Source organism: Agelaius phoeniceus, chromosome 24 (assembly GCF_051311805.1).
Source record: "Agelaius phoeniceus isolate bAgePho1 chromosome 24, bAgePho1.hap1, whole genome shotgun sequence".
Lineage (NCBI taxonomy): Eukaryota > Metazoa > Chordata > Aves > Passeriformes > Icteridae > Agelaius > Agelaius phoeniceus.
In genome coordinates, this window is record NC_135288.1 from 2,698,182 (window position 1) to 2,720,594 (window position 22,413).

Sequence of the window (22,413 nt, forward strand, 5' to 3'; positions counted from 1 at the left end):
TCATCCTGTGCCACCCCTGCCATGGCAGGGACACCTCCCACTGTCCCAGGCTGCTCCAAACCCTGCCCAGCCTGGCCTTGGGCACTGCCAGGGATGCAGGGGCAGCCCCAGGGATGTTCCAGCCCCAGGTGTCCCCAGGGAGCCAGGACCAAGAACCCCATCCCCAGTCACCCCTGCAAACAGAGAAGGAGAAAACCTTGCACAGCAGCTTATGTTTTTCTATAAGCAGCTTATGTTTCTGCATAAAATGTAGTGAATTTATCCCATCTACAGCTTTTCTTCCTGTTTTCCAAATAATTAAAAGAGCAGCTTAAAAGCAGGGTTTTTTGGCATTAAAAATATTTGCACTATCCCAACCAGAAAAGCAAAATATGACTTTCCCAGGGCTGTGCTGATTTAGCAAAGCTTATAAATAACCCTGGGCTTCCAGCTATTGCCATTGGAAAAAAAAAAAGAAATAGATAAAAGGAAAAGACTATCATGTTCACAAACAAACATCACTGTTTCTAAGCTAAATTTCTACAATAATCAATATTATACATTAGCAATCATCTAGGACAGCGAGCCAAAGGCACCTATCCCAAATATTCTATTTACTATCAAAATATTTCTTCCTCTGTGCAATGGAATTTTTCACGTGGAAACAAATCTTTCTTGATTATTTTTCTCATTAGAAGGTGTTAGAAATGTGAAGCCACTAGTACACAAAAAAATCAGACTGTGAGATGCATGGGACAGGAAAGAGATGGGGTCACCCAAGTGAAAATATGGCCAAAACACTGTCATTCCAGTGCCACTCTCCAATATACTGAATAAAACTGGACACTTAAAAATAGCAATGGACCCACAGGTCTTTCAAAGATTTCTCCCTTTCTTGCTGCTATGCAACTAAAAAGGTTCTTCATAAAATCATAGATTTATTAAGGTTGGAAAAGCCCTCCAAGATCAAACCCAATGTTCCCCCAGTATCCCAATGCCCACCCATCTTTTGAACACTTTAAGGGATGTGACTCCACCACTGCTCTGGGCAGCCTGGGCCAATGTCTGAGCACACTTTCAGCAAAGAGATTTTCCCAACATCCAGTGTGAGAGGTTCACATGGCACAACTCGAGGCTGTGTCCCCTTGTCCTGTCCCTGTTCCCTGGGAGCAGAGCCCGACTTCCCCCTGGCTGCACTCTCCTGTCAGGGAGCTCTGCAGAGCCACAAGTCCCCCCTTCTTTCCCTGCTCACATGCCACCAAAAGAGTCCTTTTGAGCACCATTTATTTCAGGGGCAAAGGAAGCTGCGTTTTCTCTGCTGTGCTGGGGTTGTGCCCACCCTGAGCCCACCCTGCCCCAGCCCCTGGGTACTCACAGTGCTGTACACAGCCGAGACGGTCGGAGTGAAGATCCGATCCTCCAGGGGCTGCTGGACAGGACCTCGGGGGATTCTGCAACACAGCCAGTCAAGGAAAGCAGCGTGGAAGGCAGGGGACCCCTCCAGGGACACCCCACCCTGGAAGCACAGCCTGGCAGCTCCAGTCCCTCGGGATCTCCCGGGCTCCAGAGGCAGCTGTCCCACCCTGGCAACGAGGGAACCAAGGCAAACTCCAATAATCCACAAAACCTTGGGGCAAACTCCAATAATCCACAAAACCTTGGGGCAAATTCGAATAATCCACAAAACCTTGGGCCTGTCCAGAGCGTCCTCCCCCAGCTCTGCTTGTGTTTGAAAGGGAAAAAGCCCCGGAGCCAGGAGCCCTGAGCATTCAGAGGCAAACCCTGCAGATCAGCAGGGCACTGTGGACAATGGCAGCTCCTGTTCTGCCAAGCACGCAGCAATCCTGCTGGAATTGTTTCCTTGTTTGCCTCTCTTCACCCAGTGACTCCTTTCCTCACCCACCCACCAAAAGAAAGGGCAGGCAAAGGGATGGGAAGTTTCCAGGAGCTGCTGCAGAGTGACTTAAAGGCAAATTGCAAGAGTTTTCTTAATTGTAAAGGCATTGTGGAAATCTAAGGGGGGGAAAAAAGGGGGAAAAAACCTATGCACAAAAAAACCCCACAACAAAATCTGGTTTATTTATCGAATAAAACAGGGGGATGCAGGGATCCAAAAGAATAAAAAAGCCTGACTTGGGTAACACCTTGTGGCCTCACACAGATCCAGACAATACCCAATGCCCTCTGTCATGGAAAAGGGACTTGCTGAAAAGTTTTCCTAAATGCCATAATCGATTTCACCTTTTTGCTGTTTGTATTTTACACAGCAAAATTTCATGGGAAATGAGAACAGCTGGATTGACTGAGGTTCTTGTACATATGGAAGGACACAGACCTCACATGTTAACATACTTAAAAAGAAAATAGAGTCATTAAAACACTTTTTAGTTTTATTCTAACATGGAAAAACACATTGCTAAGTTAAATTCTGAGTTTAGGTCAAGATTTCAAGAGACTCTTTGCAGCCCAAGTTTGATCCCCAGATTAAAGCTGCTGCCCAAAGCTTTGCAGGGACCAACACCCCAGTGACAGGACAGACCCTGCCAGTGCTGACACAACTTAACAGCCACCCCAAGCTCCACAATCCCAACTATTCCCCTTAAAATGGACCAAATGTCAAGGCTGAAGTAGGGACTGCTCAGACACAACCTGCTCACTGCCCATAGCAGGTCCCAGCTGGATCAGCTCCTCCTCCAGCAGCACTGAGGCAAATTTACAGCACCAGACACACACAGAGACAGAGTTAAATTTACAGCCTCGCTCTGCTCTGGCTCTGAACTCATCATTAAAAAGCTCCTCCTCACCAAACAGGCTCAGAAGTTGCTCTAAAGCTTCTCAGTTTTGTTCTAGATTCAATGTTTGAGCACCAAACACAATAAAAAGCTGCTTGATGGGATTATGCTGGGAAGAGCCCAGCCCTGGCCTTTGCAACAGCTCTGCAGGGAGGCCCTGGGCTGCCACTGTGGCAGGGGACAGGGGACAGGGGACAGCCCAGGGCCACCTCCAGGGCAGGAGAACCAGAACAGGATCTGGTCCCTCTGGTGCCCAGGCTGCTGCTCATTCACCCCACAGCTCTTTTTGCCTTTTTTAACGATGGCAAGAATTCATTAGCAGGGTCTAAAGCTCATCTGCACTTAGCTCATCTGCAGCTCAGGCCCAAGTGGTGTCATTTGATAAACAGAGAGGTTTTAACCAACCAAATGGGATTTAAAACCCTGACCCAGGCAAGCAACAGTAAGATTTGTCACAGATTTCAACAGAGTCACTCCCAGCCTTCATGCCAAGGGTCCTTCACCTCCAAGTTTTTGAAAATAACAACAAAATACCCCAAATCTGGGACAGAAGGATTAAAACACACTGGAAGATGGAATGAAAACTCAAATTTCCTGCTGTAGCACCAGTCCCTCTCCCCAGAACATCCCTATGACAGGGATGACAGCCCAAGGCCTGGGATGGAGCTGCCCCCCTTGTGTCACAGCTGAGATTTCCCTTCTCCAGGCACTCCTGACAATTCATGGAAGCAATCTCTGCTTCAAAAGGGATCGTTCCTGAGTTTGGAAAAACGGTTTCATCCCTGACAAGGTTGGGATTTATTTTCTTATTTTAGAACTTATATAAGTCAGGAGGAAATAATCTCCTTTGAGCAGAGCAACTGCTCTTTTTGCACCCAGGAAGAGCTGCCTGAAGGAAGGAGCAGTTTAGATGGATTTGCAGAGTTTGGAGTCACTGTTTAAGATCACTCCTAGGAAGGGATGAGTCCCATCAGATCCAGAAGAAACCTTTTAAGCCCTTTTTGCAAAAGGATTTGACTTGGACACAAGACTGATAGGAACAAAATGCTTCCAATTCCAGTACACCTTAATGAAATAATGGTTAGAGAAAGTGATTATTTCCAGCATCTAACCTGTGGCATCCACAGAATGACTCTCTGCAAGAAGTTGGGCAAGTGGAAAGGCTCCTGCTTCCCTGAGAGGAGCTGGACCAGTGGAGAGATTCCAGCATCCCTGAAAGGAGCTGGGCAAGTGGAAAGGCTCTTGATTCCCACCAAGCCCCTTGGAGCTCGTTCCTGCTCCCCAGTGGAAATCACCACCTTCCCTCTCCCTCCACCTGCCAAAGGAGCCTGTCCTGGGATCACAGCTGCTGTTACTGGGGGAGAAGCGAGCCAGGCTGACAGCAAAGTTCATCACAACTTGTGCTGATGAGGCTCTTCAGGAAAGGGTTAAGGGACAGCATGGATACTCCACCAAGGGAGGTGAAGGGGTCAGGGCAGGCAGGTGGAAGCAGAACCTCATCCAGCAGCATCATTCCATCCACATGCACACCCACACCCACACCCCCAGCACCCCAGGGCACTCAGCCATCTGCTCTCACACACAGATTTTGGTGCCACTGGGGCTGCACATCCCAAAATGCAGCACAAGCCTTGGGATTGCTGCCCTCAGGCTGCCCCAGCACAGCCGGGCGAGTGCAGGAGTGAGAGTGCAGCCAGCCCAGCCCCAGTGCAGTGCTGGATTCACCACAGCCAGGAGCACCAGGAACAGCCCTGAGTAATTCAGGCAGCTCTTTTGTGTTACTACCCTGCTGTGCTGAGATCCAATTCAGGAGCATCCTGTGCCCTCCCCTCTTCCTCCCCCTCCTCCTCCTCCCCTATATCCTGCCACCCACATCACTGATTTGGGCAACTCTGCTCCAAAATCATCCAGGAGGGTGGGAAGGGAGAGGGAGTAGAGGAAAAGCAAAGAAAATCCAAACCTCACAGAGTTTTCACAGCTCCTTCCACAGGGAGAAAAGACAAGGAGAGAGCAATGAAGCAGAAAAGCAGGAGCAAAGAGACCCTGCTAAATCCAAGAACCTCTTAAAGCACCATCAGCTGGTGAAGTGGAGCTGCAGCCCCTGCTCTGCTCGTGTCAGGCTGAACGACTCCTCAGAGCTCCCCCTGCTCCATCAGCATCACTCCAGGATCTGGGAGAGGGCTGGTAACCCTGCCAGTACCAGCACTGGATCCTCCTCATCGCTGCTCAGGGCTCATTAACTCATGAAATATGTATCCAAAATCTCACCTAAGTGAGATCCTTCTGGCAGATTCATAAATGCAGGCACAGATGCAATGGGTGTTCCACCTAGTCCCCATCTGGCTGCAGCAGTGATTACAAGCTGGGGAATTTCAGGAGCTATTGTATACCCTGTAGGAGAAGGAATGCCAGCTGGAAACCACGCAGAATTATTCTGGAAACCAAAAATCTCCCTAAAAAGAGGAGGATCTCTGTTAATTAGACAGCCACGGCCACACTCTGAGGAGAGGGGAATATGTGACTTCTCTGTAAAGTGATTAAGGGAAAAAAAATTCAGCCTGGAGCTGCTGGAGCAATCAGTGACACTGCCAAATGCTGAGTGAAATGACAGCAGGAATTCCTTGCAGAAATCTCCTCCTTCTATCACATTTCTCTGCTTGGTCCAATCATACTACAGAACTGCAATTCTGCGAGATTTCTGTGTGCTGGTCCAGACCTGGAAACACACACCAAAACCAGCCCTTCCAGCAGGAATTTGTACAGCTTTCTCTGCTCCACTGAGATTGCAGAAGACAGAGAGAACATTATTCCATTTTCTCCCAAAATGGATTAATTTTCCCTCGAATGGTGCTGTTCACCTAAGCTCATTTCAGCAACTAGCAACCATTTTACCCCAAGCACCCCTGACCTCTCCTCCCCTTCCACTCACAGCTCTGAGGAAGCATCTCTGCCCAGGAATAGAAACACCCACGGTACTCACAGGCACCTGTGCAAACACCTTACACCAAACCACTCCAGAACTCCTGATTTTCATCCCTGCCCAGAAATGGAGCCAGTCTCCCACTGACTTCCCCAGGGTTATGTAATCCCCACACGTATCCCCACTTGTACTGAAACTGTGCATTAAAAATCCCAAGGAAAAACTGTCAAGCAAGATTACAGAAGGGCAAGAAACCACAAAGAATCTGAGCATTTTTTTCAGCTTTTTGGAGCAAGGAATCTATAAAACCCAAGCATGCATGGATGTGACAGCAGGGAGCCTTCCAGGAGTGTGCTTCTCCTCTGCAGCCTCTTCTCTATTCACCATACAATTAAAATGCAGGAGGTGAACATCCCAACAGCAGCAACACTTCACTGAGCCGGCTGGGTAACACAAGGCTCTGAAAAGGTTCAAAGGGAAAAGCTCTGCCAGTCACAGCAGCTGGAACTTCCCTGGCATCACCCCATCCTTCCCAACTCCACCATCCTCCACTTGCAGGGCCAAGACTTTTGTACGGCATGCTTAGTCCTACCTGGCAGGGAACTCCAGCAGGGAGATCCCAGAGAGCTCCAGCAGGGAGATCCAGGGAGCTCCAGCAGGGAGATCCCAGAGAGCCCTGTCAGTAAGATTCCAGAGAGCTCTGGCAATGAGATCCAGGGAGCTCTGTCAGGGAGATCCTGGAGAGCCCTGACAGTAAGATTCCAGAGAGTTCTGTCAGTAAGATTCCAGAGAGCCGTGTCAGTGAGATCCCAAAGAGTTCTGTCAGGGAGATCCTGGAGAGCTCTGGCCGTGAGATCCCAGAGAGCTCTGACAGTGAGATCCAGGGAGCTCTGGCAGGGAGATCCTGGAGAGCCCTGTCAGAGAGATCCTGGAGAGCTCTGGCAGTGAGATCCAGGGAGCTCTGTCAGTGAGATCCCAGAGAGCCCTGGCAGTGAGATCCCAGAGAGCTCTGGCCGTGAGCTGGCTCAGCGCAGCGTCCTCTTCCCGCATCCATCAGCGAAGCCCATGGCCACATCCCCTCACAGCCTCGTCTCCCCTCACAGCCTCGTCTCCCCTCACAGCCTCGTCTCCCCTCACAGCCTCGTCCCCTCACAGCCTCGTCCCCTCACAGCCTCGTCTCCCCTCACAGCCTCGTCTCCTCACAGCCACATCCCCTCACAGCCTCGTCTCCCCTCACAGCCACATCTCCTCACAGCCACATCTCCTCACAGCCTCGTCTCCCCTCACAGCCTCATCCCCTCACAGCCACATCTCCTCACAGCCTCAGCCCCTCACAGCCTCGTCCCCTCCGTGCCACGCCGGGCTGGCTCCGGAGCTCTCCCTGCCCATCCCCACGCAGGCAGAGCCCAAGCTCTTAAAGAGGCAGCGCGGGAGGAGCTCCGGGGGTTCGGTACCCGAGCGCTGCAGCCCCGCTGCCATCGCTGCTTCCCCGAGCTCCGGGCAGTGCCACGAGGAACAGGGATGGAAGGCAGCATCGTGCTCCTCTTAGCAAGTTGATAGGGAAAAATAATCAAGCCAAGCTTGTAAAGGAAAGGGTAAGGGAGAAAGATGAACTCCCCCACAGCACAGAGTGGTTTGGAAAGCTGCACGGCAATGAGTGAGGAGCTCAGAAAGCATCAGTGCTCCCTTATCAGAAAAATTAAATCTCAGCACAAACTCCTCAGCAGGAAATCTTGCAGCTTGTTTTCCCTCAGCTTTTATCTTGCTACTCCCAAATGTAGCACCACAAACTCCTTTACTTAGCAACTACTTCAGCAATCAATTTTCCCTTCAAAATCAATCCCTCTTTTGACAGATCACGTTTCAGAAGCCTGAGGAAGGAATGCTGGCAAAGCAAACTACAGCCTTTAGAAGACAAAACAACAACAAAATCCCAAAGCAAACTCCACCAAGTGACACAGTACCTGGGAAAAATTAAAATATATAAGATCAAAACAGCGTCATCATCTCTCCACGCTGAAATGTGACAACCAAACTGACTTCTTCCAAGGAAAAATAAAATTCAAGTAACTCCAAACTTAGGGAAAGGCAGGATTGATGTTGCCCGGGTGACCATAATTCAATCCTCCTGTGTATCTGCAGAATCCAGCCCCTTATTATAGAGGCCACGCTGATTTCCCCCTCCCTGTCACCTCCACGTTTTCAGCTCTTACAGGACTCGAGCACCCTGACCCTTCACAGCTGAGCTGCTCCTGCTCGTAACAGATGAGAGATAATTAATACTATAAAAATCAAGACCAACATAACTCAAGGACTTTGGAAAACATTTGAAGACCCCACCTAATAAAATGCTGACCCTCCCTAACCATTCCCTGCTTCCATCCAATGACATATCCCATCTCCCTTCCTTGCAGAGATCATGTTTTACTTTAGGATGTGTTTGGGTGGGGTTTTTTGTCTGCTCAGGGGTTTTTTTGCTAGTGGATTCCCGACAAGAGGTTCAGGCCTTTTGGCTGAGTCTTGAGGAATGAGGTGGCCTCTGTATGAAAAGAGTGCTTTTATTTCCGTTTTCTCAGCTGCGTGCAACTGCTCTTGCACAATGTGATGGGATGTCAAAACAAAGCACAATTCTGAGCCCTGACTATACCACAGGTCAAGCTCCAGTGGGGCACTGCTGTTTCAGTGTTTGGTGTTTCTTGTTACTATACCAGGGAAAAACAAATACAACTTTTTGCTGGCACGAGCACTCAGGAATATGGTCACGGTTAAGAGTTGCAGGTGAGGAATTCCTTAAAAGCCCATGGCAGCCTGACACCAATAATTAATTCTGATCTAAGGACTATTTCTGGCAAGTCAAATGTTTTAAAAACAAAGGAATGCAATAAAAAGTGTTTGCAAAGTGGCAAAAATGGGGTTCATGGTTTAAAAGTACTGGGATTTTTAATAGAGCAGTACATCATCCCTGTCAAGAGATGCAAACCCTCAGGGTCTGCCACTTTCCAGAACCACTTATCCCCAGAAGAATCCGATGGCAAAAGCCATTATTAAGCTTGTTTCAACATTTAATGGCCCAGTATAAAGCTCCTCGGTGCCACATGTGTAGTCAATGTTCACAGCCCAACTGCCATTTATCAGATATATAAATTTTAAGTGGATCAATGAAGTGTTTGTACAAACAACCTCTTTAATCCGTCACATGTTTTGTGTATTAAACTCCATCACTGAACTCTCTTTAAATTCCTGTTTATGGGCTATTTTATACTTGGAACAAAACATTTAATAAGGTATTTATCTTCTCCTTTTGTACTAGAAATGCACTTACATAAATATTGTTGATGTTTCACCACCCCTTTATTGCCTCGTTCAAAATCCCTGACTGCAGGACTTGTTCCTTGCTCCCCACCTGAACTCTGAGATGATAACTGGAAGTTATCATCCTGTCCATCCCTCTGCATTAAGTGCTCCTCATTAAATCATCCTTCCCAAGCTCTGTCTGGATCCAAATGTTACAGTGAGGCTTTCCCTGCTTATCCTAGCTAATTCCATGCTCTAAATGAACACTCTCCTCATACCAAAACTTGCCTCAAAACACATCTTGAGCTTTTTACCTAATTACGTATCATTAATCTCAGCATCAGCTTCCAAATAATACAAAACGCTGCCTTTGCCTGCTGTCTGCCCCACAATGAACGGAGCTGAATGGGAACAGGAGGGCTTTCCAAAGAGAAGGGGCACACAAATCCCCATGAACCTCAAAGCCTGGCAGAAAAGCTTTCCAGGGCTGACAACTGCAGCTTGAAAGGAAAATGTGACCTTGAAAAGCTGACTGAACAGCGTGCTGTCCCTCCACTGCCCCCAGCATCCTGCTGCTGCTCAGAGTCCTGCTCCTCTCCCTCTGGGAATCCCACCACATTTCGGGAATCTGTGGATGTGGGCATTGGCACATCCAGGTCAGGGCCAGAGCCCACCTGGCACATCCCCAGCCCTTCTGTCTGAGCAGCCACTGCAGCAGCCACAGTGCACATCCTGTTTGTAGCCAAGCATGTCTCCAAACCCTCCAACTCACATCCCTTTAAATGTCCACTCCATAAAACAGCCCAGGATCCCAGACTGGTTGGGTTCTGAGGGTCCTCACGGCTCATCCAGTCCCACCCCTTCCATGGGCATGGACACCTCCCACTACCCCAGGTCACTTCCAAGCCCTGTCCAGCCTGGCCTTGGACACTTCCAGGGATGAAGCAGCCACAGCTGTTCTGGGCACCTGTGCCAGGGCCTGCCCACCCTCACAAGGAAGAGTTTCTGCCCAGTATTCCATCTATCCCTGCCCTCTGGCAGTGGGAAGCCATTCCCCTTTGTCCTATATAAAAAGCCCCTTTCCCCTCATCCCTTCCCTTCCATCTTTGGTCCATGTGTGATAATCTCACAGTCAAGCCAAATGGGAATGCCAAAGGAAAGCTGGGGGCTAGGGGGAAGGTAACAGAAAAAAAATCCCTTTGTTGCAAATTATCTGTATTCCCAGCATCCCACTGCTTCCATGATGCTTTCAAACACAAACCAGCAATATTGGGAGCACCAGCTGCAATAGTTCCACCTGCAGACAAGCACCTAATTAGCCAGAGCTCATTACTTCCAGGCTCAGTTTTGCATCTCTGAATTACCCAGCAGTGAGACAGCTCACCCGCACTAAATCACCCCAGACCTCGCCTCAGCCCGGGGGCTGGCAGGACCCACCCTCGAGCCAGCAGCACAAACCCCAATCAATTCTCCTGCCCGATACAAATGCGTTTCTAAGGGCAACCTGATTTTGTTAGTTCGTCTCTGTCTCCCTCCAGGGCAACCTCAGCATGGAGGCAAAGTGGCTATTTTCAGCTGAGACCTGCAGAGGTTGTTTGGGGTGGAAGAAACTGTGTCTAAATCCTGCTAATCCTGCTGGGATTCTCCTTGAGGACGGGTGTTGGGTGGGGGACGGGTCTGGAGGTGACACATGGAATATTTCTGTAACTCTGAACTTTGAGGTGTATTTTCAATGCTCCCAGAAGTGTTCACAGCACAGCCTGAATAAGGTTAAATCCATGTTTCAATCCAGCTATGAACTATTAGTAATTACCAAAATAAAGCCACGGAGGCTCCATGGGTTGTGCCCAGGTAATAAGGTGAAGGATGTGCCAGGAGAGCATCTCTTGCTCAGCTACAACTTCTCACCAGCTGACTTGTCCTCTTTCCTCCATGAAACACCAGCCACTTCCATACCTTTCAATTCACATTTTATTCTCAAAATATATGGACTCTTCTAAGAAATGAAAAAGTCAATACATCTCGTCAGCTCCCTTCAGCTGGAAATCATGGCATTGCCACAGAGAGGCAACGGCATCACAGGGAATGTGCCAATGAAGCCTTAAAATTCCATTAATTTTAGGAGGATAATTGATGATTGTACTTGTCCATGCTAATTGAAACTCCCATTAGGCTGCAGAAAACAGGCAATGCTCAGGAGCCTGGAGCAGCCCTATTTGTCTTCCAACAGACCCTGCTGCTCTGAGTGATTCCTCACAGATCTCTAGCCACAACCCCAGGACAGGCACCTTATAAAGAGCCCAAAATATTAAGGTGAGGGAAAAAGACTCAACAAGGTGAGTTCTGGAGACTCCAGCTGAATTCTGGAGAGTCCTCTCTAAGTTACTGAGGACTATGGTGGGCCAACATCCCATGGAGATATTCCAGATGAGGCCTGAACTCCAAAATGCACCCAATAAATTGGAAGCAGAGCTGTGTTACAGCAGCAGCATGCCCACCCAGCCAGCTCAGAACAGCCTGGCCCCAAAAACAGCCCTAAAGTCCCAGGCAGGGCAATGCCAGGAAGCTGGGCTCATGCTATGTGATACAGGGCTAAATACCTCCTCAAATTCCATGAAATGACTATGGATCTCTGCTGGAGCTCTCAGCAATGATGAAGCTTTGCTGTGCTTTCTGCCCAAGAAGAGAGCCAAGGCATTGGAATTAAGGATTTTGGTGCTGCTGCTTTTTACATCCATATATTAAAAGCAAACCTGGATTTTTGTTTGCCATTTTAAGGTCTACACCAAGATATCATTTCTTTACTTCTTAAAACCAGTACCAAGTGATCAAAACACAGAGTCAGAGCAGTCAGAGTGTGTTTGTAAGGATCCTACACTGTGTAAATGCACCTTTACAGGTGATTCACAGGCACATGAAGCAGGGAAAGGATTTAATCAGAGGATGGAGGTTTGATGGGGCTGGAGAAGGAGGAGCAGGTACACACCCTCAGGAAGGAGCTGAGGCAGTGCTGTGCTGTACCATAACCACGAATCTACCCAAGCACTGCTCTGACTCGAGGCCTCAAGGGGGTTTTTGAAGATGCTGTTCCCCACACCCATGTGCATCTCTTCTAGGAGCACAGCCCACTCCAAAAGCAGCAGCTCACTCATCTGGAAGCACAAGGGATGAAAAGACCTCAGTAAGATAAAGGTAATCACAAACAGCTTTTAAGTTTTGTCCTTCCCAATTACAGAAGAGCCACCAAACCATCCTTGGTGCACTGTCCCCCAGGGGCTGTGCATCCCCCCAGACCTGACCACACTAGCAATGAACAATCTGAAGGCTGCAAATACAGATATAAATGTTAAAATCATCCAAACTGAGTAAGTAGCAGGCTTTCAGCTGACCAGAGACAGTGACATTGCTTCTAAAATTATTCTCATAGTTGGCAGCAGCTGCTGAATCACTTTCTGTGCTCTGAGAGGCCTCAAACATCTGCACATTCTCACAAAGGCAGGAGGTCTCCTATAGAAAATGCTGGGGGGGCAGCAGTTCCTGGCTCAGCTGCTCCAGACAGGGCTTGGAGCAACCTGGGACAGTGGAAGGTGTCCCTGCCTGTGGCAGGGGTGGCACTGGATGAGATTTAAGGTCCCTCCCAGCCCAAACTATTCTGGGCTTCTATATAACCCATGAACTTGATTTAAACAGGAGAAACCTTCATGATTCCTGATGAAGAAGCTTTTCCAGACCTTCTCACATCCCAAAATAATTAGTAGTTTAGTGGCAGTTCACAAGCCTAAATAGCTCAGCTGCTTCTTTTAATTAGAAGATTTTTATGCAACGATTGCACCCCTGCTATTCCCTGAAATGAGACAAAGCTCTGAAGCTTCCCTGCCACTGAAATACTTATTTTGTGGCCCTGACAAAAATAAAATCCCTTTTGGTGTCAGCCAACAGGCTGCCTATCTCTACAACACCACCTCACCCTGCTGCCCTTCCAACTCAAAAAAATCTCATCTGTCTACTCAAGTAAAATGAATGTAATAAATAATATTAATTCTAACAACAACAACAACAACAACAATTTATTGTGCAAGTGACTGAAGTCAGTGCCTGTTACTATTTTATATGGTTCTTATATTGCACATCTCATGCTTTCAAAACACAAGAGACAGAATCAGAACCAGAAAAAGCTGGGAAAAAGCACAAGTCCTCCATCCTGCAATTCCTTCATCCATCCATGCCTGGGTGGCCAGGTAGGGAAAGAAACAGAGACTTCAAAGGTGCTGCAAGCTGTAGTTCTAAAAGCTGATCTTCCCTTGCACCCTCCACAGAGCATTGTTTAGAAACCTCCTGGAGCACTGTTAATTAGAGGAGCAAGGGGGAATAATTCCAGGTTATGGGGTAGCCCCAGTGTCCCTGGGAAAAGGGAAGAAAACCAAGACATGGTTCCCTGAGGGCACAGTGCTTCCCTTGCCCCTGCCACAGGTCAGCTCCCATGGGATCCTAAACCTACCTCACTGCCAAACATTGGCACCCACAGCTTCTGCCAGCTCCCTCAGCAAGGAAAGTTCCTCAGAAAGGACTAAAGATCACAAGATTCCTTGGTGAACCAGCTCAGCCTGGTGATTCAAGAGAAAACTATTTTTTTTCCTTGGCTGGGTGAAGTTTTCCATGGATTCTGTGAGCTGATTTAAATCACCAAAGGCTCACATGATCATCACATCTGAGACCAGGGTGCAGACAGCCCAGTCAGCAAAGGCAGATCCACCCTTCCCACTGCACTCAGAGGGACATCTCTAATCCCAACATGAAACCACATCCATGAAAGCACCCCCAGAAGATGCCCAAACCCACCCTGTGAACCAGAGGCTGGTGCCTTTCTCAGCCAGGCAGAGCTCCCTGTCCTGCTCTGTGGCTTTGCCTGCTTTGCATTCCAATGGAGGGACTGGGCATGGCTACACACCAGGCTCTTCCTACACACCAGCTCTTCCCTTCTCCTGTGTTTCCACACCTCCACTACAGTCCTGCTGGAGCCAGGAGACTGCCCTGAGGGCCAAAGTAGATTCTGAATCTATGAGAAAGGAAGTAAAGCAATGGGCATGTTCACAGCAGCTGGAGTCACAAGGAGCCCTGTGATTCTCCAGGATTATTTTAGTCCTTCATGTGAGATGGCAGGGAGGTGAATCTTGGTGGGATGTGGTCTGTCTAGGTGAAGGGAAGTGGTGCAGAGCAAATGAGCAAGAACCAAGCCAGACACCACCACTGAATTGCCTTGAGCCTCAAGGCAATTCAGGCCCGAGGACAGGACACAAAACTTGTCATGCATTTACCAAAGAACAAATAAGGACATGGGGAAAGCAACACTTTATCTGAGTACAGATTTCCCACTGCTTCCCTTCAGCACTGAGATTGGTCTCTATGCTAGCACCTGATTTGAAGTCTTCTAATTCCTTAATGAGCAGTTCACTTCAGTGCCATTAACACTGGAGCTTTCAGATGTTTTACATACCACCTTGAACGTGTCAGCTCTTGCCTCCTCTGGAAAGACACTTTGGGAAGGGCACCCTTCCATCTGGAGCTGTGTCCAGCAGTGCACACAACCCCATCCCATTCTGTGGAATGGGTCCAAATCCTGCAGCTCCACCCCTGCAAATGCCCCAGTATTGTTTAAAACCATCAGCTGAATGCTACAGTCACAAGCCAAGCTGCCATGGACATTTGGGATGTGTCCCTCCACAGCCCCTGACCAAACAGCAGTGCAGGATGACCCAAGTGATGACTGAAACACAGGAGGGGGCTTGGAAGGGACAATTCCCAGGCAAGACAAGTTTATGCAGGGGTCAGGCTGCAATTCCACATCATCTGCCAGGTGAGGGGCTTTACATGGTTCCTTTTTCTGGTTTAGGGATTCAGCACTGTGGGGAAGGAGATCACCAGCACTGGGAACAGGGAGCAAGGAGAGATCACAGACAGGGCCCAGCCTGGAGCTCATGTTTATCCCAGCTCCCACCTCTTGGTGCTCTGGTGAGAACAGTATTCACAGCAAGTGACACTAAATGGAGCACTGAACACTAATTTACATCCAGGGAATCTTTTCAATGGACACAACAAGCAAAAACCAGTCAACACTGGAAAAAAAGTAAAATCAAGGAATCTACCATTGAAATCTATGCTTGAATGTCTTGTAATTCAAAATATGGGGCATTCCCAGCTGGCACAGGGAGCTACAGGGCACTTGTCTCTATGTAGGCAGTTCCCTCCAGCCACCTGAAGACTTCAAAGCAGAAGGGAGGGGAGGGAGGAGGTGACCACTTGTGCTTAACTATAAAGTTCTTTGACAAAAATTCATGAAGGTTTTAGCCTAATGGAACTTGAGACAGAAGGCTGAAGCCCTCCCTCATCCCTGTACAAGGAAACCAGGAGATAATTGTCATTTAGCCTTCCTCCACACGAGAATTATGCCCAGAAGCTGCTGAACGTCCACACAACAAACATGTGGCTGCTCCCAAGCTCGAGTTCAACATAAATCCATATATAATCTACCTATATAATAAAAGTGACCAAGGGATCAGAGTTTTTAAAATATCCTATAATACCAAATATATGTGGCTGCTACTCAGCCAGCTTCCTCTTTTTTGTGTTAATTTCATATGAAAGTCCTCAGAGGAAGCAACGCTGGTATTGGAGGACAAACTGCTTATTAAGGAAGGAGTTTCCAGCCCGTGCTACTTCAGTGCAGGAAGTTTTCTGGCACACTTGAGAAAGAGCAATTTAGCAGCAGTTTGTGCAATTGGCTGCACTCTGCTCTAAACTGATGAAGTGGTGTTATCTGGGACACTGGGCCCATGCCTTCCTCAGCTGAGGGGGTCCCTGGAGGTGGGAGCCAGCTCTGAGGCCTGGGACCCCAAGGAGCAGCTGACCAGCACTAACACAGGGGGCAGCCATCAGGAAAGCTGCCAGGACAGGGGCAATTACACCAGGAGCTCCCTCAGAGCCACAAGTAACCATATCCATCACTAGAGGAGTCAGGCACACAGATATTCACAGCATCATTGGAAATCTCCATGCTGGAGGTGGAAGGTTTATGCCTATTCTATTGGAGATATTAAAGCCTCTTAAATTCAGGAACAATTAAAGAATCCCCACGCTGCACAGCAAAAAATACAAAGTGATGTAGATTTTTAAGCAGATTTAACTGAAAACAATCTTCCTGGATGCCCCAAGCACCACATGTGGCTTTTCCAACAGTTATCACATCCCTATCAGCATAAAGAGCTCTCATCCTCTAATCCTCCATAATGCTTCAAGACGAAAAGTATCCTGCCCTTCCCTTTTCTCCTGAGTCATCTCACTCCTCATGCTCCTCTATTTTCCCAGCAAATGCCAAGGTCACTCAGGTTTTCCTGGGCAAACAGTGTCACTGGATGGCACAAGAACTGAGGTGTAAGAAGCACTTACGCAAGCGAGTGGCTTTAACGTAAGCCAGGAGTATCCGAGGTCAGCGCTCACCTGGGCAGCACAAACACAGCCCTGATGTTCCAAGGCAGGAAAAGCTTCTGTGGATCAGACAGCAGCCCAGAACCCCCCCATTTCCAGTGCACTTATGCTGCTGCTGCTACCAGTAAAGCAACTTTCCATTTCCCTAGACATTGCTGAAGTATATTCCTTAAATATTGAAGAGCATTTATAAGGTTTGCATCCAAGTTTGGACCAAGTCCTACCTGTATATTTGCATGATAACAAATAAAAGGGATGGATTTACAAATTTTCCACCTGTGATTAAAACCCAATATTCCTTTAAAACAATAAAATAGGGGCTAATCACAAAAACCTGCAGCAGTTTTGCCCCAGTTCTGCCAGCAGAAGTCTCACTAACCATATCCTTGGATTGATGTGCAATTCTGTACCTGTTATGTAACATCAGCTGACATTTCCTGCAATTGGTGCCAAGCATGGGCACAGTCAGACTCGCACCCCTGAATACTCCAATCCCCCAAAATCATCACATTTTTAGCAACAAATTATCAGAATGCAGAAAAGCCCCCAAAACCTAACTCCCTCAAAGCCAGGTAAATTCACATTTAATCTAAAGCACTTTGGTGTCTTTGGCTGAGTTTGTTTACTTAAAAAAGGAATTTTTAAGGACCTGTAGACAAGGATTTTGCAAAACTGCAGAGATAACTGAGTTTTCCTTTCGGGAAAAAGAGAAAACAGATGCTGTAAAATTCCAAAGCATCCAAGCCCAGCTAACCCACAGAGCTCTTCAGAGACCATCCCCATTAATTAAAATGTGCTGAGCTGAGCTGTTCACAACTTCTCACACACGTTCACTAAATGGATTAATTGACAACACAATGATAGAATCATTTATAGTAAATACACATGTGATTTCAAGATTTACCTAAGTAAATGTCCAAATTTTTATAAACCACACACACCACCTGTGGATTTGTGTGAGGTTTCTTAGGGTCATGGATCAGAGTTTGCTTGAGAAGTTGCTTCTCCAGTTAAGTGGAATATTAAGCATGCTGCCTCTCCATATTTTAAATATAACCAAGTGTTGCATCCACCTCCTGTAATGTGTTCCTCCATATTTAAGAGCACAGAGCCAAGAGAAAGCATTTTGCAAGGTCAGCTATTTCATCAGCCATCCTTACTTTTACATAACCCACTTTTTTCCCTTCCATCCCATGGGTTATTAATGTTTCCCCTATTCCGATACAACCAACGGCGCTCTGCAAGGGGAAACCCAACTGGAAATCCCCAGCAGGAGCTGCACATCTTGAATTCCAACTCATTTAATCACACTTGCTATAGCCTGAAGTACCCAGCCTTGGCTACATAAAAAGGCTTTTTCCTCTGGCTTTTAAGTGGACACTTCCATTTGGGTTGACTCACACCCAACGTGCCCAGAGACGCTCCTGAAGCACCACGGTGACCTGACACAAGGCCTTTGGTAAGAACAAGAAATCAAAAAGCTTTAGGGAGGGCAGGTGAGGATCTGTGCACAGATAAAGGACAGAGAAGGTTGTTCTCCAAGCAGGAGAAGTTGCTCAGCCTGGTGGGTAAATGTAATCCTCATCTGTACCTTGCAGTGACAGAGCCCTGTGGCAGTGGGAAGCACATCATGGTTTGTAGGGCAAGGGGGAAAAGCCCACGTGGCACTGCTTGAAGGAGCATCCCTGCCACAGGTGAGGTGAGGTGACACTGAGGGACCATCCCTGCCACAGGTGAGGTGACACTGAGGGACCATCCCTGCCACAGGTGAGGTGAGGTGACACTGAGGGACCATCCCTGCCACAGGTGAGGTGAGGTGACACTGAGGGACCATCCCTGCCACAGGTGAGGTGAGGTGACACTGAAGGACCATCCCTGCCACAGGTGAGGTGAGGTGACACTGAAGGACCATCCCTGCCACAGGTGAGGTGACACTGAAGGACCATCCCTGCCACAGGTGACACTGAAGGGACCATCCCTGCCACAGGTGAGGTGACACTGAGGGACCATCCCTGCCACAGGTGAGGTGACACTGAGGGACCATCCCTGCCACAGGTGAGGTGACATTGAAGGGACCATCCCTGCCACAGGTGAGGTGACACTGAGGGACCATCCCTGCCACAGGTGAGGTGAGCTGCTGCCATGGCACCCAAGGAAAAGCCAAAACCTACAAACACTGGCTGATATGTACCATGGCAAATCCCAAAGCAACCCATGCAAGATCCCACAGACAGCAGGGAGTTACCTTCTGCTATTTACTAAAGAATAAATTCCCTGTTATGACAGAGAAAAGAGTCCTGAAAAAGAAAAATCCTTTAGCAATCTCCTCCTAACTGAAGGGATTGGGGTGGTGAAGCTTTGGCTGTTATTGCTGCTTCCAGGGTTAAAAAACCCCCTCTCTCCCTAAGGAAAGCCTCATCCCACTCAAACACACCCTACAGGCTTCATCCTCTCCTGTTTCCTTAACAGAAGAGCTGGTACACATCCAGGAAAGCAGGGGCTCTTCAATGGAAAACTCTGAGCACTTTTCAGGACCCTCTGAGTGGTGTTGGGAACCTGAGATGAGCTGAGCTATGGAAACACCACACGAGGCCGTTCACTGCATGGCAGGCACAGAGCTGGGGCCAGTGGCCAAGGGCAGAAGGAAACACTGAGGCACAGAACAGTGCTCAAGCAAAAAAAGGTACAATTTCACCATGCAGCTCCTCTGAAATAGTGAGGAATTAATTTTATTACGGATAAACTGATTGCCACTTTGATTATTTTCATTTTATGTTACTTGGCCTAATCTGCTACTTTGTAAGGAGTTGCTGAAATGAACACTGAACAATCAGCTTTTCACATCTTTTCCCAATTCCTGGGTCTCTCATGCTCCTGCTGCAGAAGGGCAGGGACTCCAATATGAGCAAGAGTTAATAATAATCATCATCATCACTGCATTTTTCCTTCAGTGGCATTAACCCCCTTGGCTCTGGCCATCAGAGGAAGAGCACTTGACTCCAGAAGAGAGTTTCTGTTTTGTCTGAAAGAGCACCAGAACCAGTCCATGAGTAACAGCTGTGATGTGTCTGCCTCTGGGCTGATCCACACAGGAGCCAAGGTCCCACCTGGAGCACCTCTCTCCTTGTTCCCAGCCAACCCCTAAGCACAGAGACCAACAGCATCCCCCAGACACTATTTCACAATTTTTGCAAGCGCAGGGACGTCTCCTCTGTAACCTCCTGGAGGTGGACCAGGAGGAAAAAGGCATTTCAGAACTTCCCAAAACGGCCCCAGCAAGAACAGTGAGAAACAAGGTCTGAAAGCCAAGCTGAGAGAGCATTTGGTTTGTTCCCCTTACAGGGCACTTCCTGCCCTTTCTCCTCCTCCATCATGAACCAAGAGACAACCAAGGTGGGTTGAACACCTGAACACCACCCCTGCTCCACCCAGCTCACTCCAGTCTCCACTCTGGAGTAGAGAATCCCCAGGACAGCCTTCACATCCTGCTCTAAGGAACTTTGGTGAAGGGACAAGTGGAGTTGGACAAGACTTTGGGGTGCCAGGACAAGGGGAATGGCTTCACACTGCCAGAGGACAGGGTTAGATGGGCTATGGGGAAGAAATCCTTCCCTGTGAGGGTGGGGTGGCCCTGGCTCAGGCTGTCCCTGGATCCCTGAAGTGCCCAAGGCCAGGATGGACAGGGCTTGGAGCAGCCTGGGACAGTGGAAGGTGTCCCTGCCCATAGGATGAGCTTCAAGGGGCCCTTCCAACCCAAACCAGAAGCCACTGCAGTTCTGAAGCCTGATGATTTCTAACACTGCTCAGCCTCCAAGGACGAGGTGTGTACACGGATTTGGGAGCAATCCCATGGAACATGGAACGTGGCAATGCTTTGTTGCCTGAATTAAAAACCTCAGCTCTGAGCCTGGCACTTACACACTCTGCAGGGTGAATAAGGAGCAGCACTAACGACTCTTTGCTCATCCCCAGGGGCAGAAGAGCCCAGTGGGATCCTGCCTTCCCCTCATGGCCTGGGGCCTCCCAGCAGCTGAATGAAGCACTCCTGACCCAGCCTGCGCCAGCTTCCGGGACTCAGGCTCTCAATGCCCCCATTGAGCAGGGACAGCTGACTTGCTCTTTCTTTGGAGAGATGTGGGTGATGGTAGAGCATAAGAAATGGATATTTAAGGCATTTGGGAAGAAAAAAAAGTTTTTGGGGTTCTCATTCCCCCAAAAGCTTTTGAAATCCAGTAACTACTCAGTAAAAGGAGCAAACAGCATTGCCAGATATTCCTTAAGCACCTGAGTTGTGGTTCCCTACCCCACTCCTTGCACTGATTTTGGTATGAGGTCATGACAAATCATCTGTATCCCCACAGAATAAATCTCCATGTACTTATTTCCAATGATGTTCAGACTTTCAAAGGAAAAAAAAACCCAACAATGTAAACAGACCTCAAGAGCTCAAGAGGACAAATACCTGAAACAGAAGCATGTGCATGATAAGTACTGTGACCATTAGTAAGAGGGTGTGAAAAAGCAGGTTAGTACTTATTGCCTAGTAGAAGAGCTGGAGCTGAAAACTCACTGATGGGAAGGGAAGTTAAGGAAGAGAATGGAAGGACCCAAACAAAAAGGAGTTGATCCAATTCCTTCAAAGCCCAGCAGTTGTGTGTGAATGCGGCCACTCTCAGTACGAGCCCCACAGTAAAACAAAGGAGCAGCTCCTCTTGTCACATCTGACTCATCTCCTGCATTCCATGTCAGGGAAACAGCAAAGCTTTCTCCAAGATCAGCCCAAATTGGAAAGGGACCACTGCCCCAGCTTCTGTGGCATTTTTACTGCCCCCCAGTCAATCAGACACATTGAACACTCCGGGTTCTTCTGCTCCAGGGCAGCTAAGCCACTGTAACAGGCATGCAATGGGATTTTGTGTTTCTGGACAGCAAAGGCTTAAGGGACTAAAACAGGGACTGTGCCTTCCCATGGCTGACAGAAGGACAAACTCATTCAGCTTAGAGGATCAAGCATCACACAAGTGTGGTCAAGACCCCTCCTAACTCAGCTGCATCGATCCCCTCCCAGCCATCCCAGAGCTGCTTCCTACCTCTGCACTCTGACTACACTCCCACTGTAATTAATGATCTGATTTAAGAGTTCCAGGCTGATGGTTCTGCATTACAAAAATCTCTCTTTACTCGAACCTAATCAAACTGAGGCTGAGCATTGGTGTTGTAAGTCCGGAAGCGCAGCCATGTCTGTCTGAGCACAGCACATGCCTGTGGAAATCACCACAAATATGCAGCACTCCAACATCAAAGACAGGAAAAGATGAGCAGTAAAAAGGGCACCCAAGGTCAAAGCCAGCACCAGGGCTGCTAAAACCAAGGCTTTTATTAGAAGAAACCTTCCTGAAAGACTTGCAGAGGAAGGTAGCAGATTTCCTCCCAAGAAAGAAAACCAGGATCTGAAAACCTGCATTTCAGCAGCTGGAACAACGGCATTGGGTGGATTTGTGGCACAGGTAATGCTGAACCACACTGTGGTTTGGGTGGCTTTGGGGGTAGGGGGGATTAGAAGAGCATTCCTTGCTTCAGTCAGGGCCATGTGTGCCAAATTCCAGCTCATTTGGTCCAGTCCCGAGGTCTAAACCCTCTCCCACTGAACCAAGAGGTGTTTTAGTCACTGAAGATGCCAAGGACACAACTTATTTTTACTTTGTGGGTAAGTTTGGGCATAAATTTTAAATAAACTATTAAGAAAGGACAACTTGAGTGTCGTCTCATGGACACATTTCACACTTTTTAAGCAAAGCAAAGGCCCCAAGGGCTTCAGATTCATTTCCCTTTTGATTTATAAGCCCCTACATTTATCAGCCTTCTGGACACGTGGTGAGGCCCATCCTTCATACAGGGAACTGGAAAGAATTCAGACAAGGCTTTAGCTAAAGTTCACACTCCCCC

General features: G+C 48.2%; 1 protein-coding gene across 11 annotated transcripts in view; it reads right to left on the bottom strand.

Moving 5' to 3' along the window:
* Window positions 1-22,413, bottom strand: part of EIF4G3 (eukaryotic translation initiation factor 4 gamma 3) — a 149,655-nt gene that overhangs the window by 106,568 nt on the left and 20,674 nt on the right. For all 11 annotated transcript variants that reach the window (XM_077190213.1, XM_077190212.1, XM_054648004.2 and 8 more), the window contains exon 2: window positions 1,355-1,430. In XM_077190213.1, the coding sequence (XP_077046328.1) occupies window positions 1,355-1,430 (76 nt within the window). The remainder of the gene's footprint in view (window positions 1-1,354; window positions 1,431-22,413) is intronic.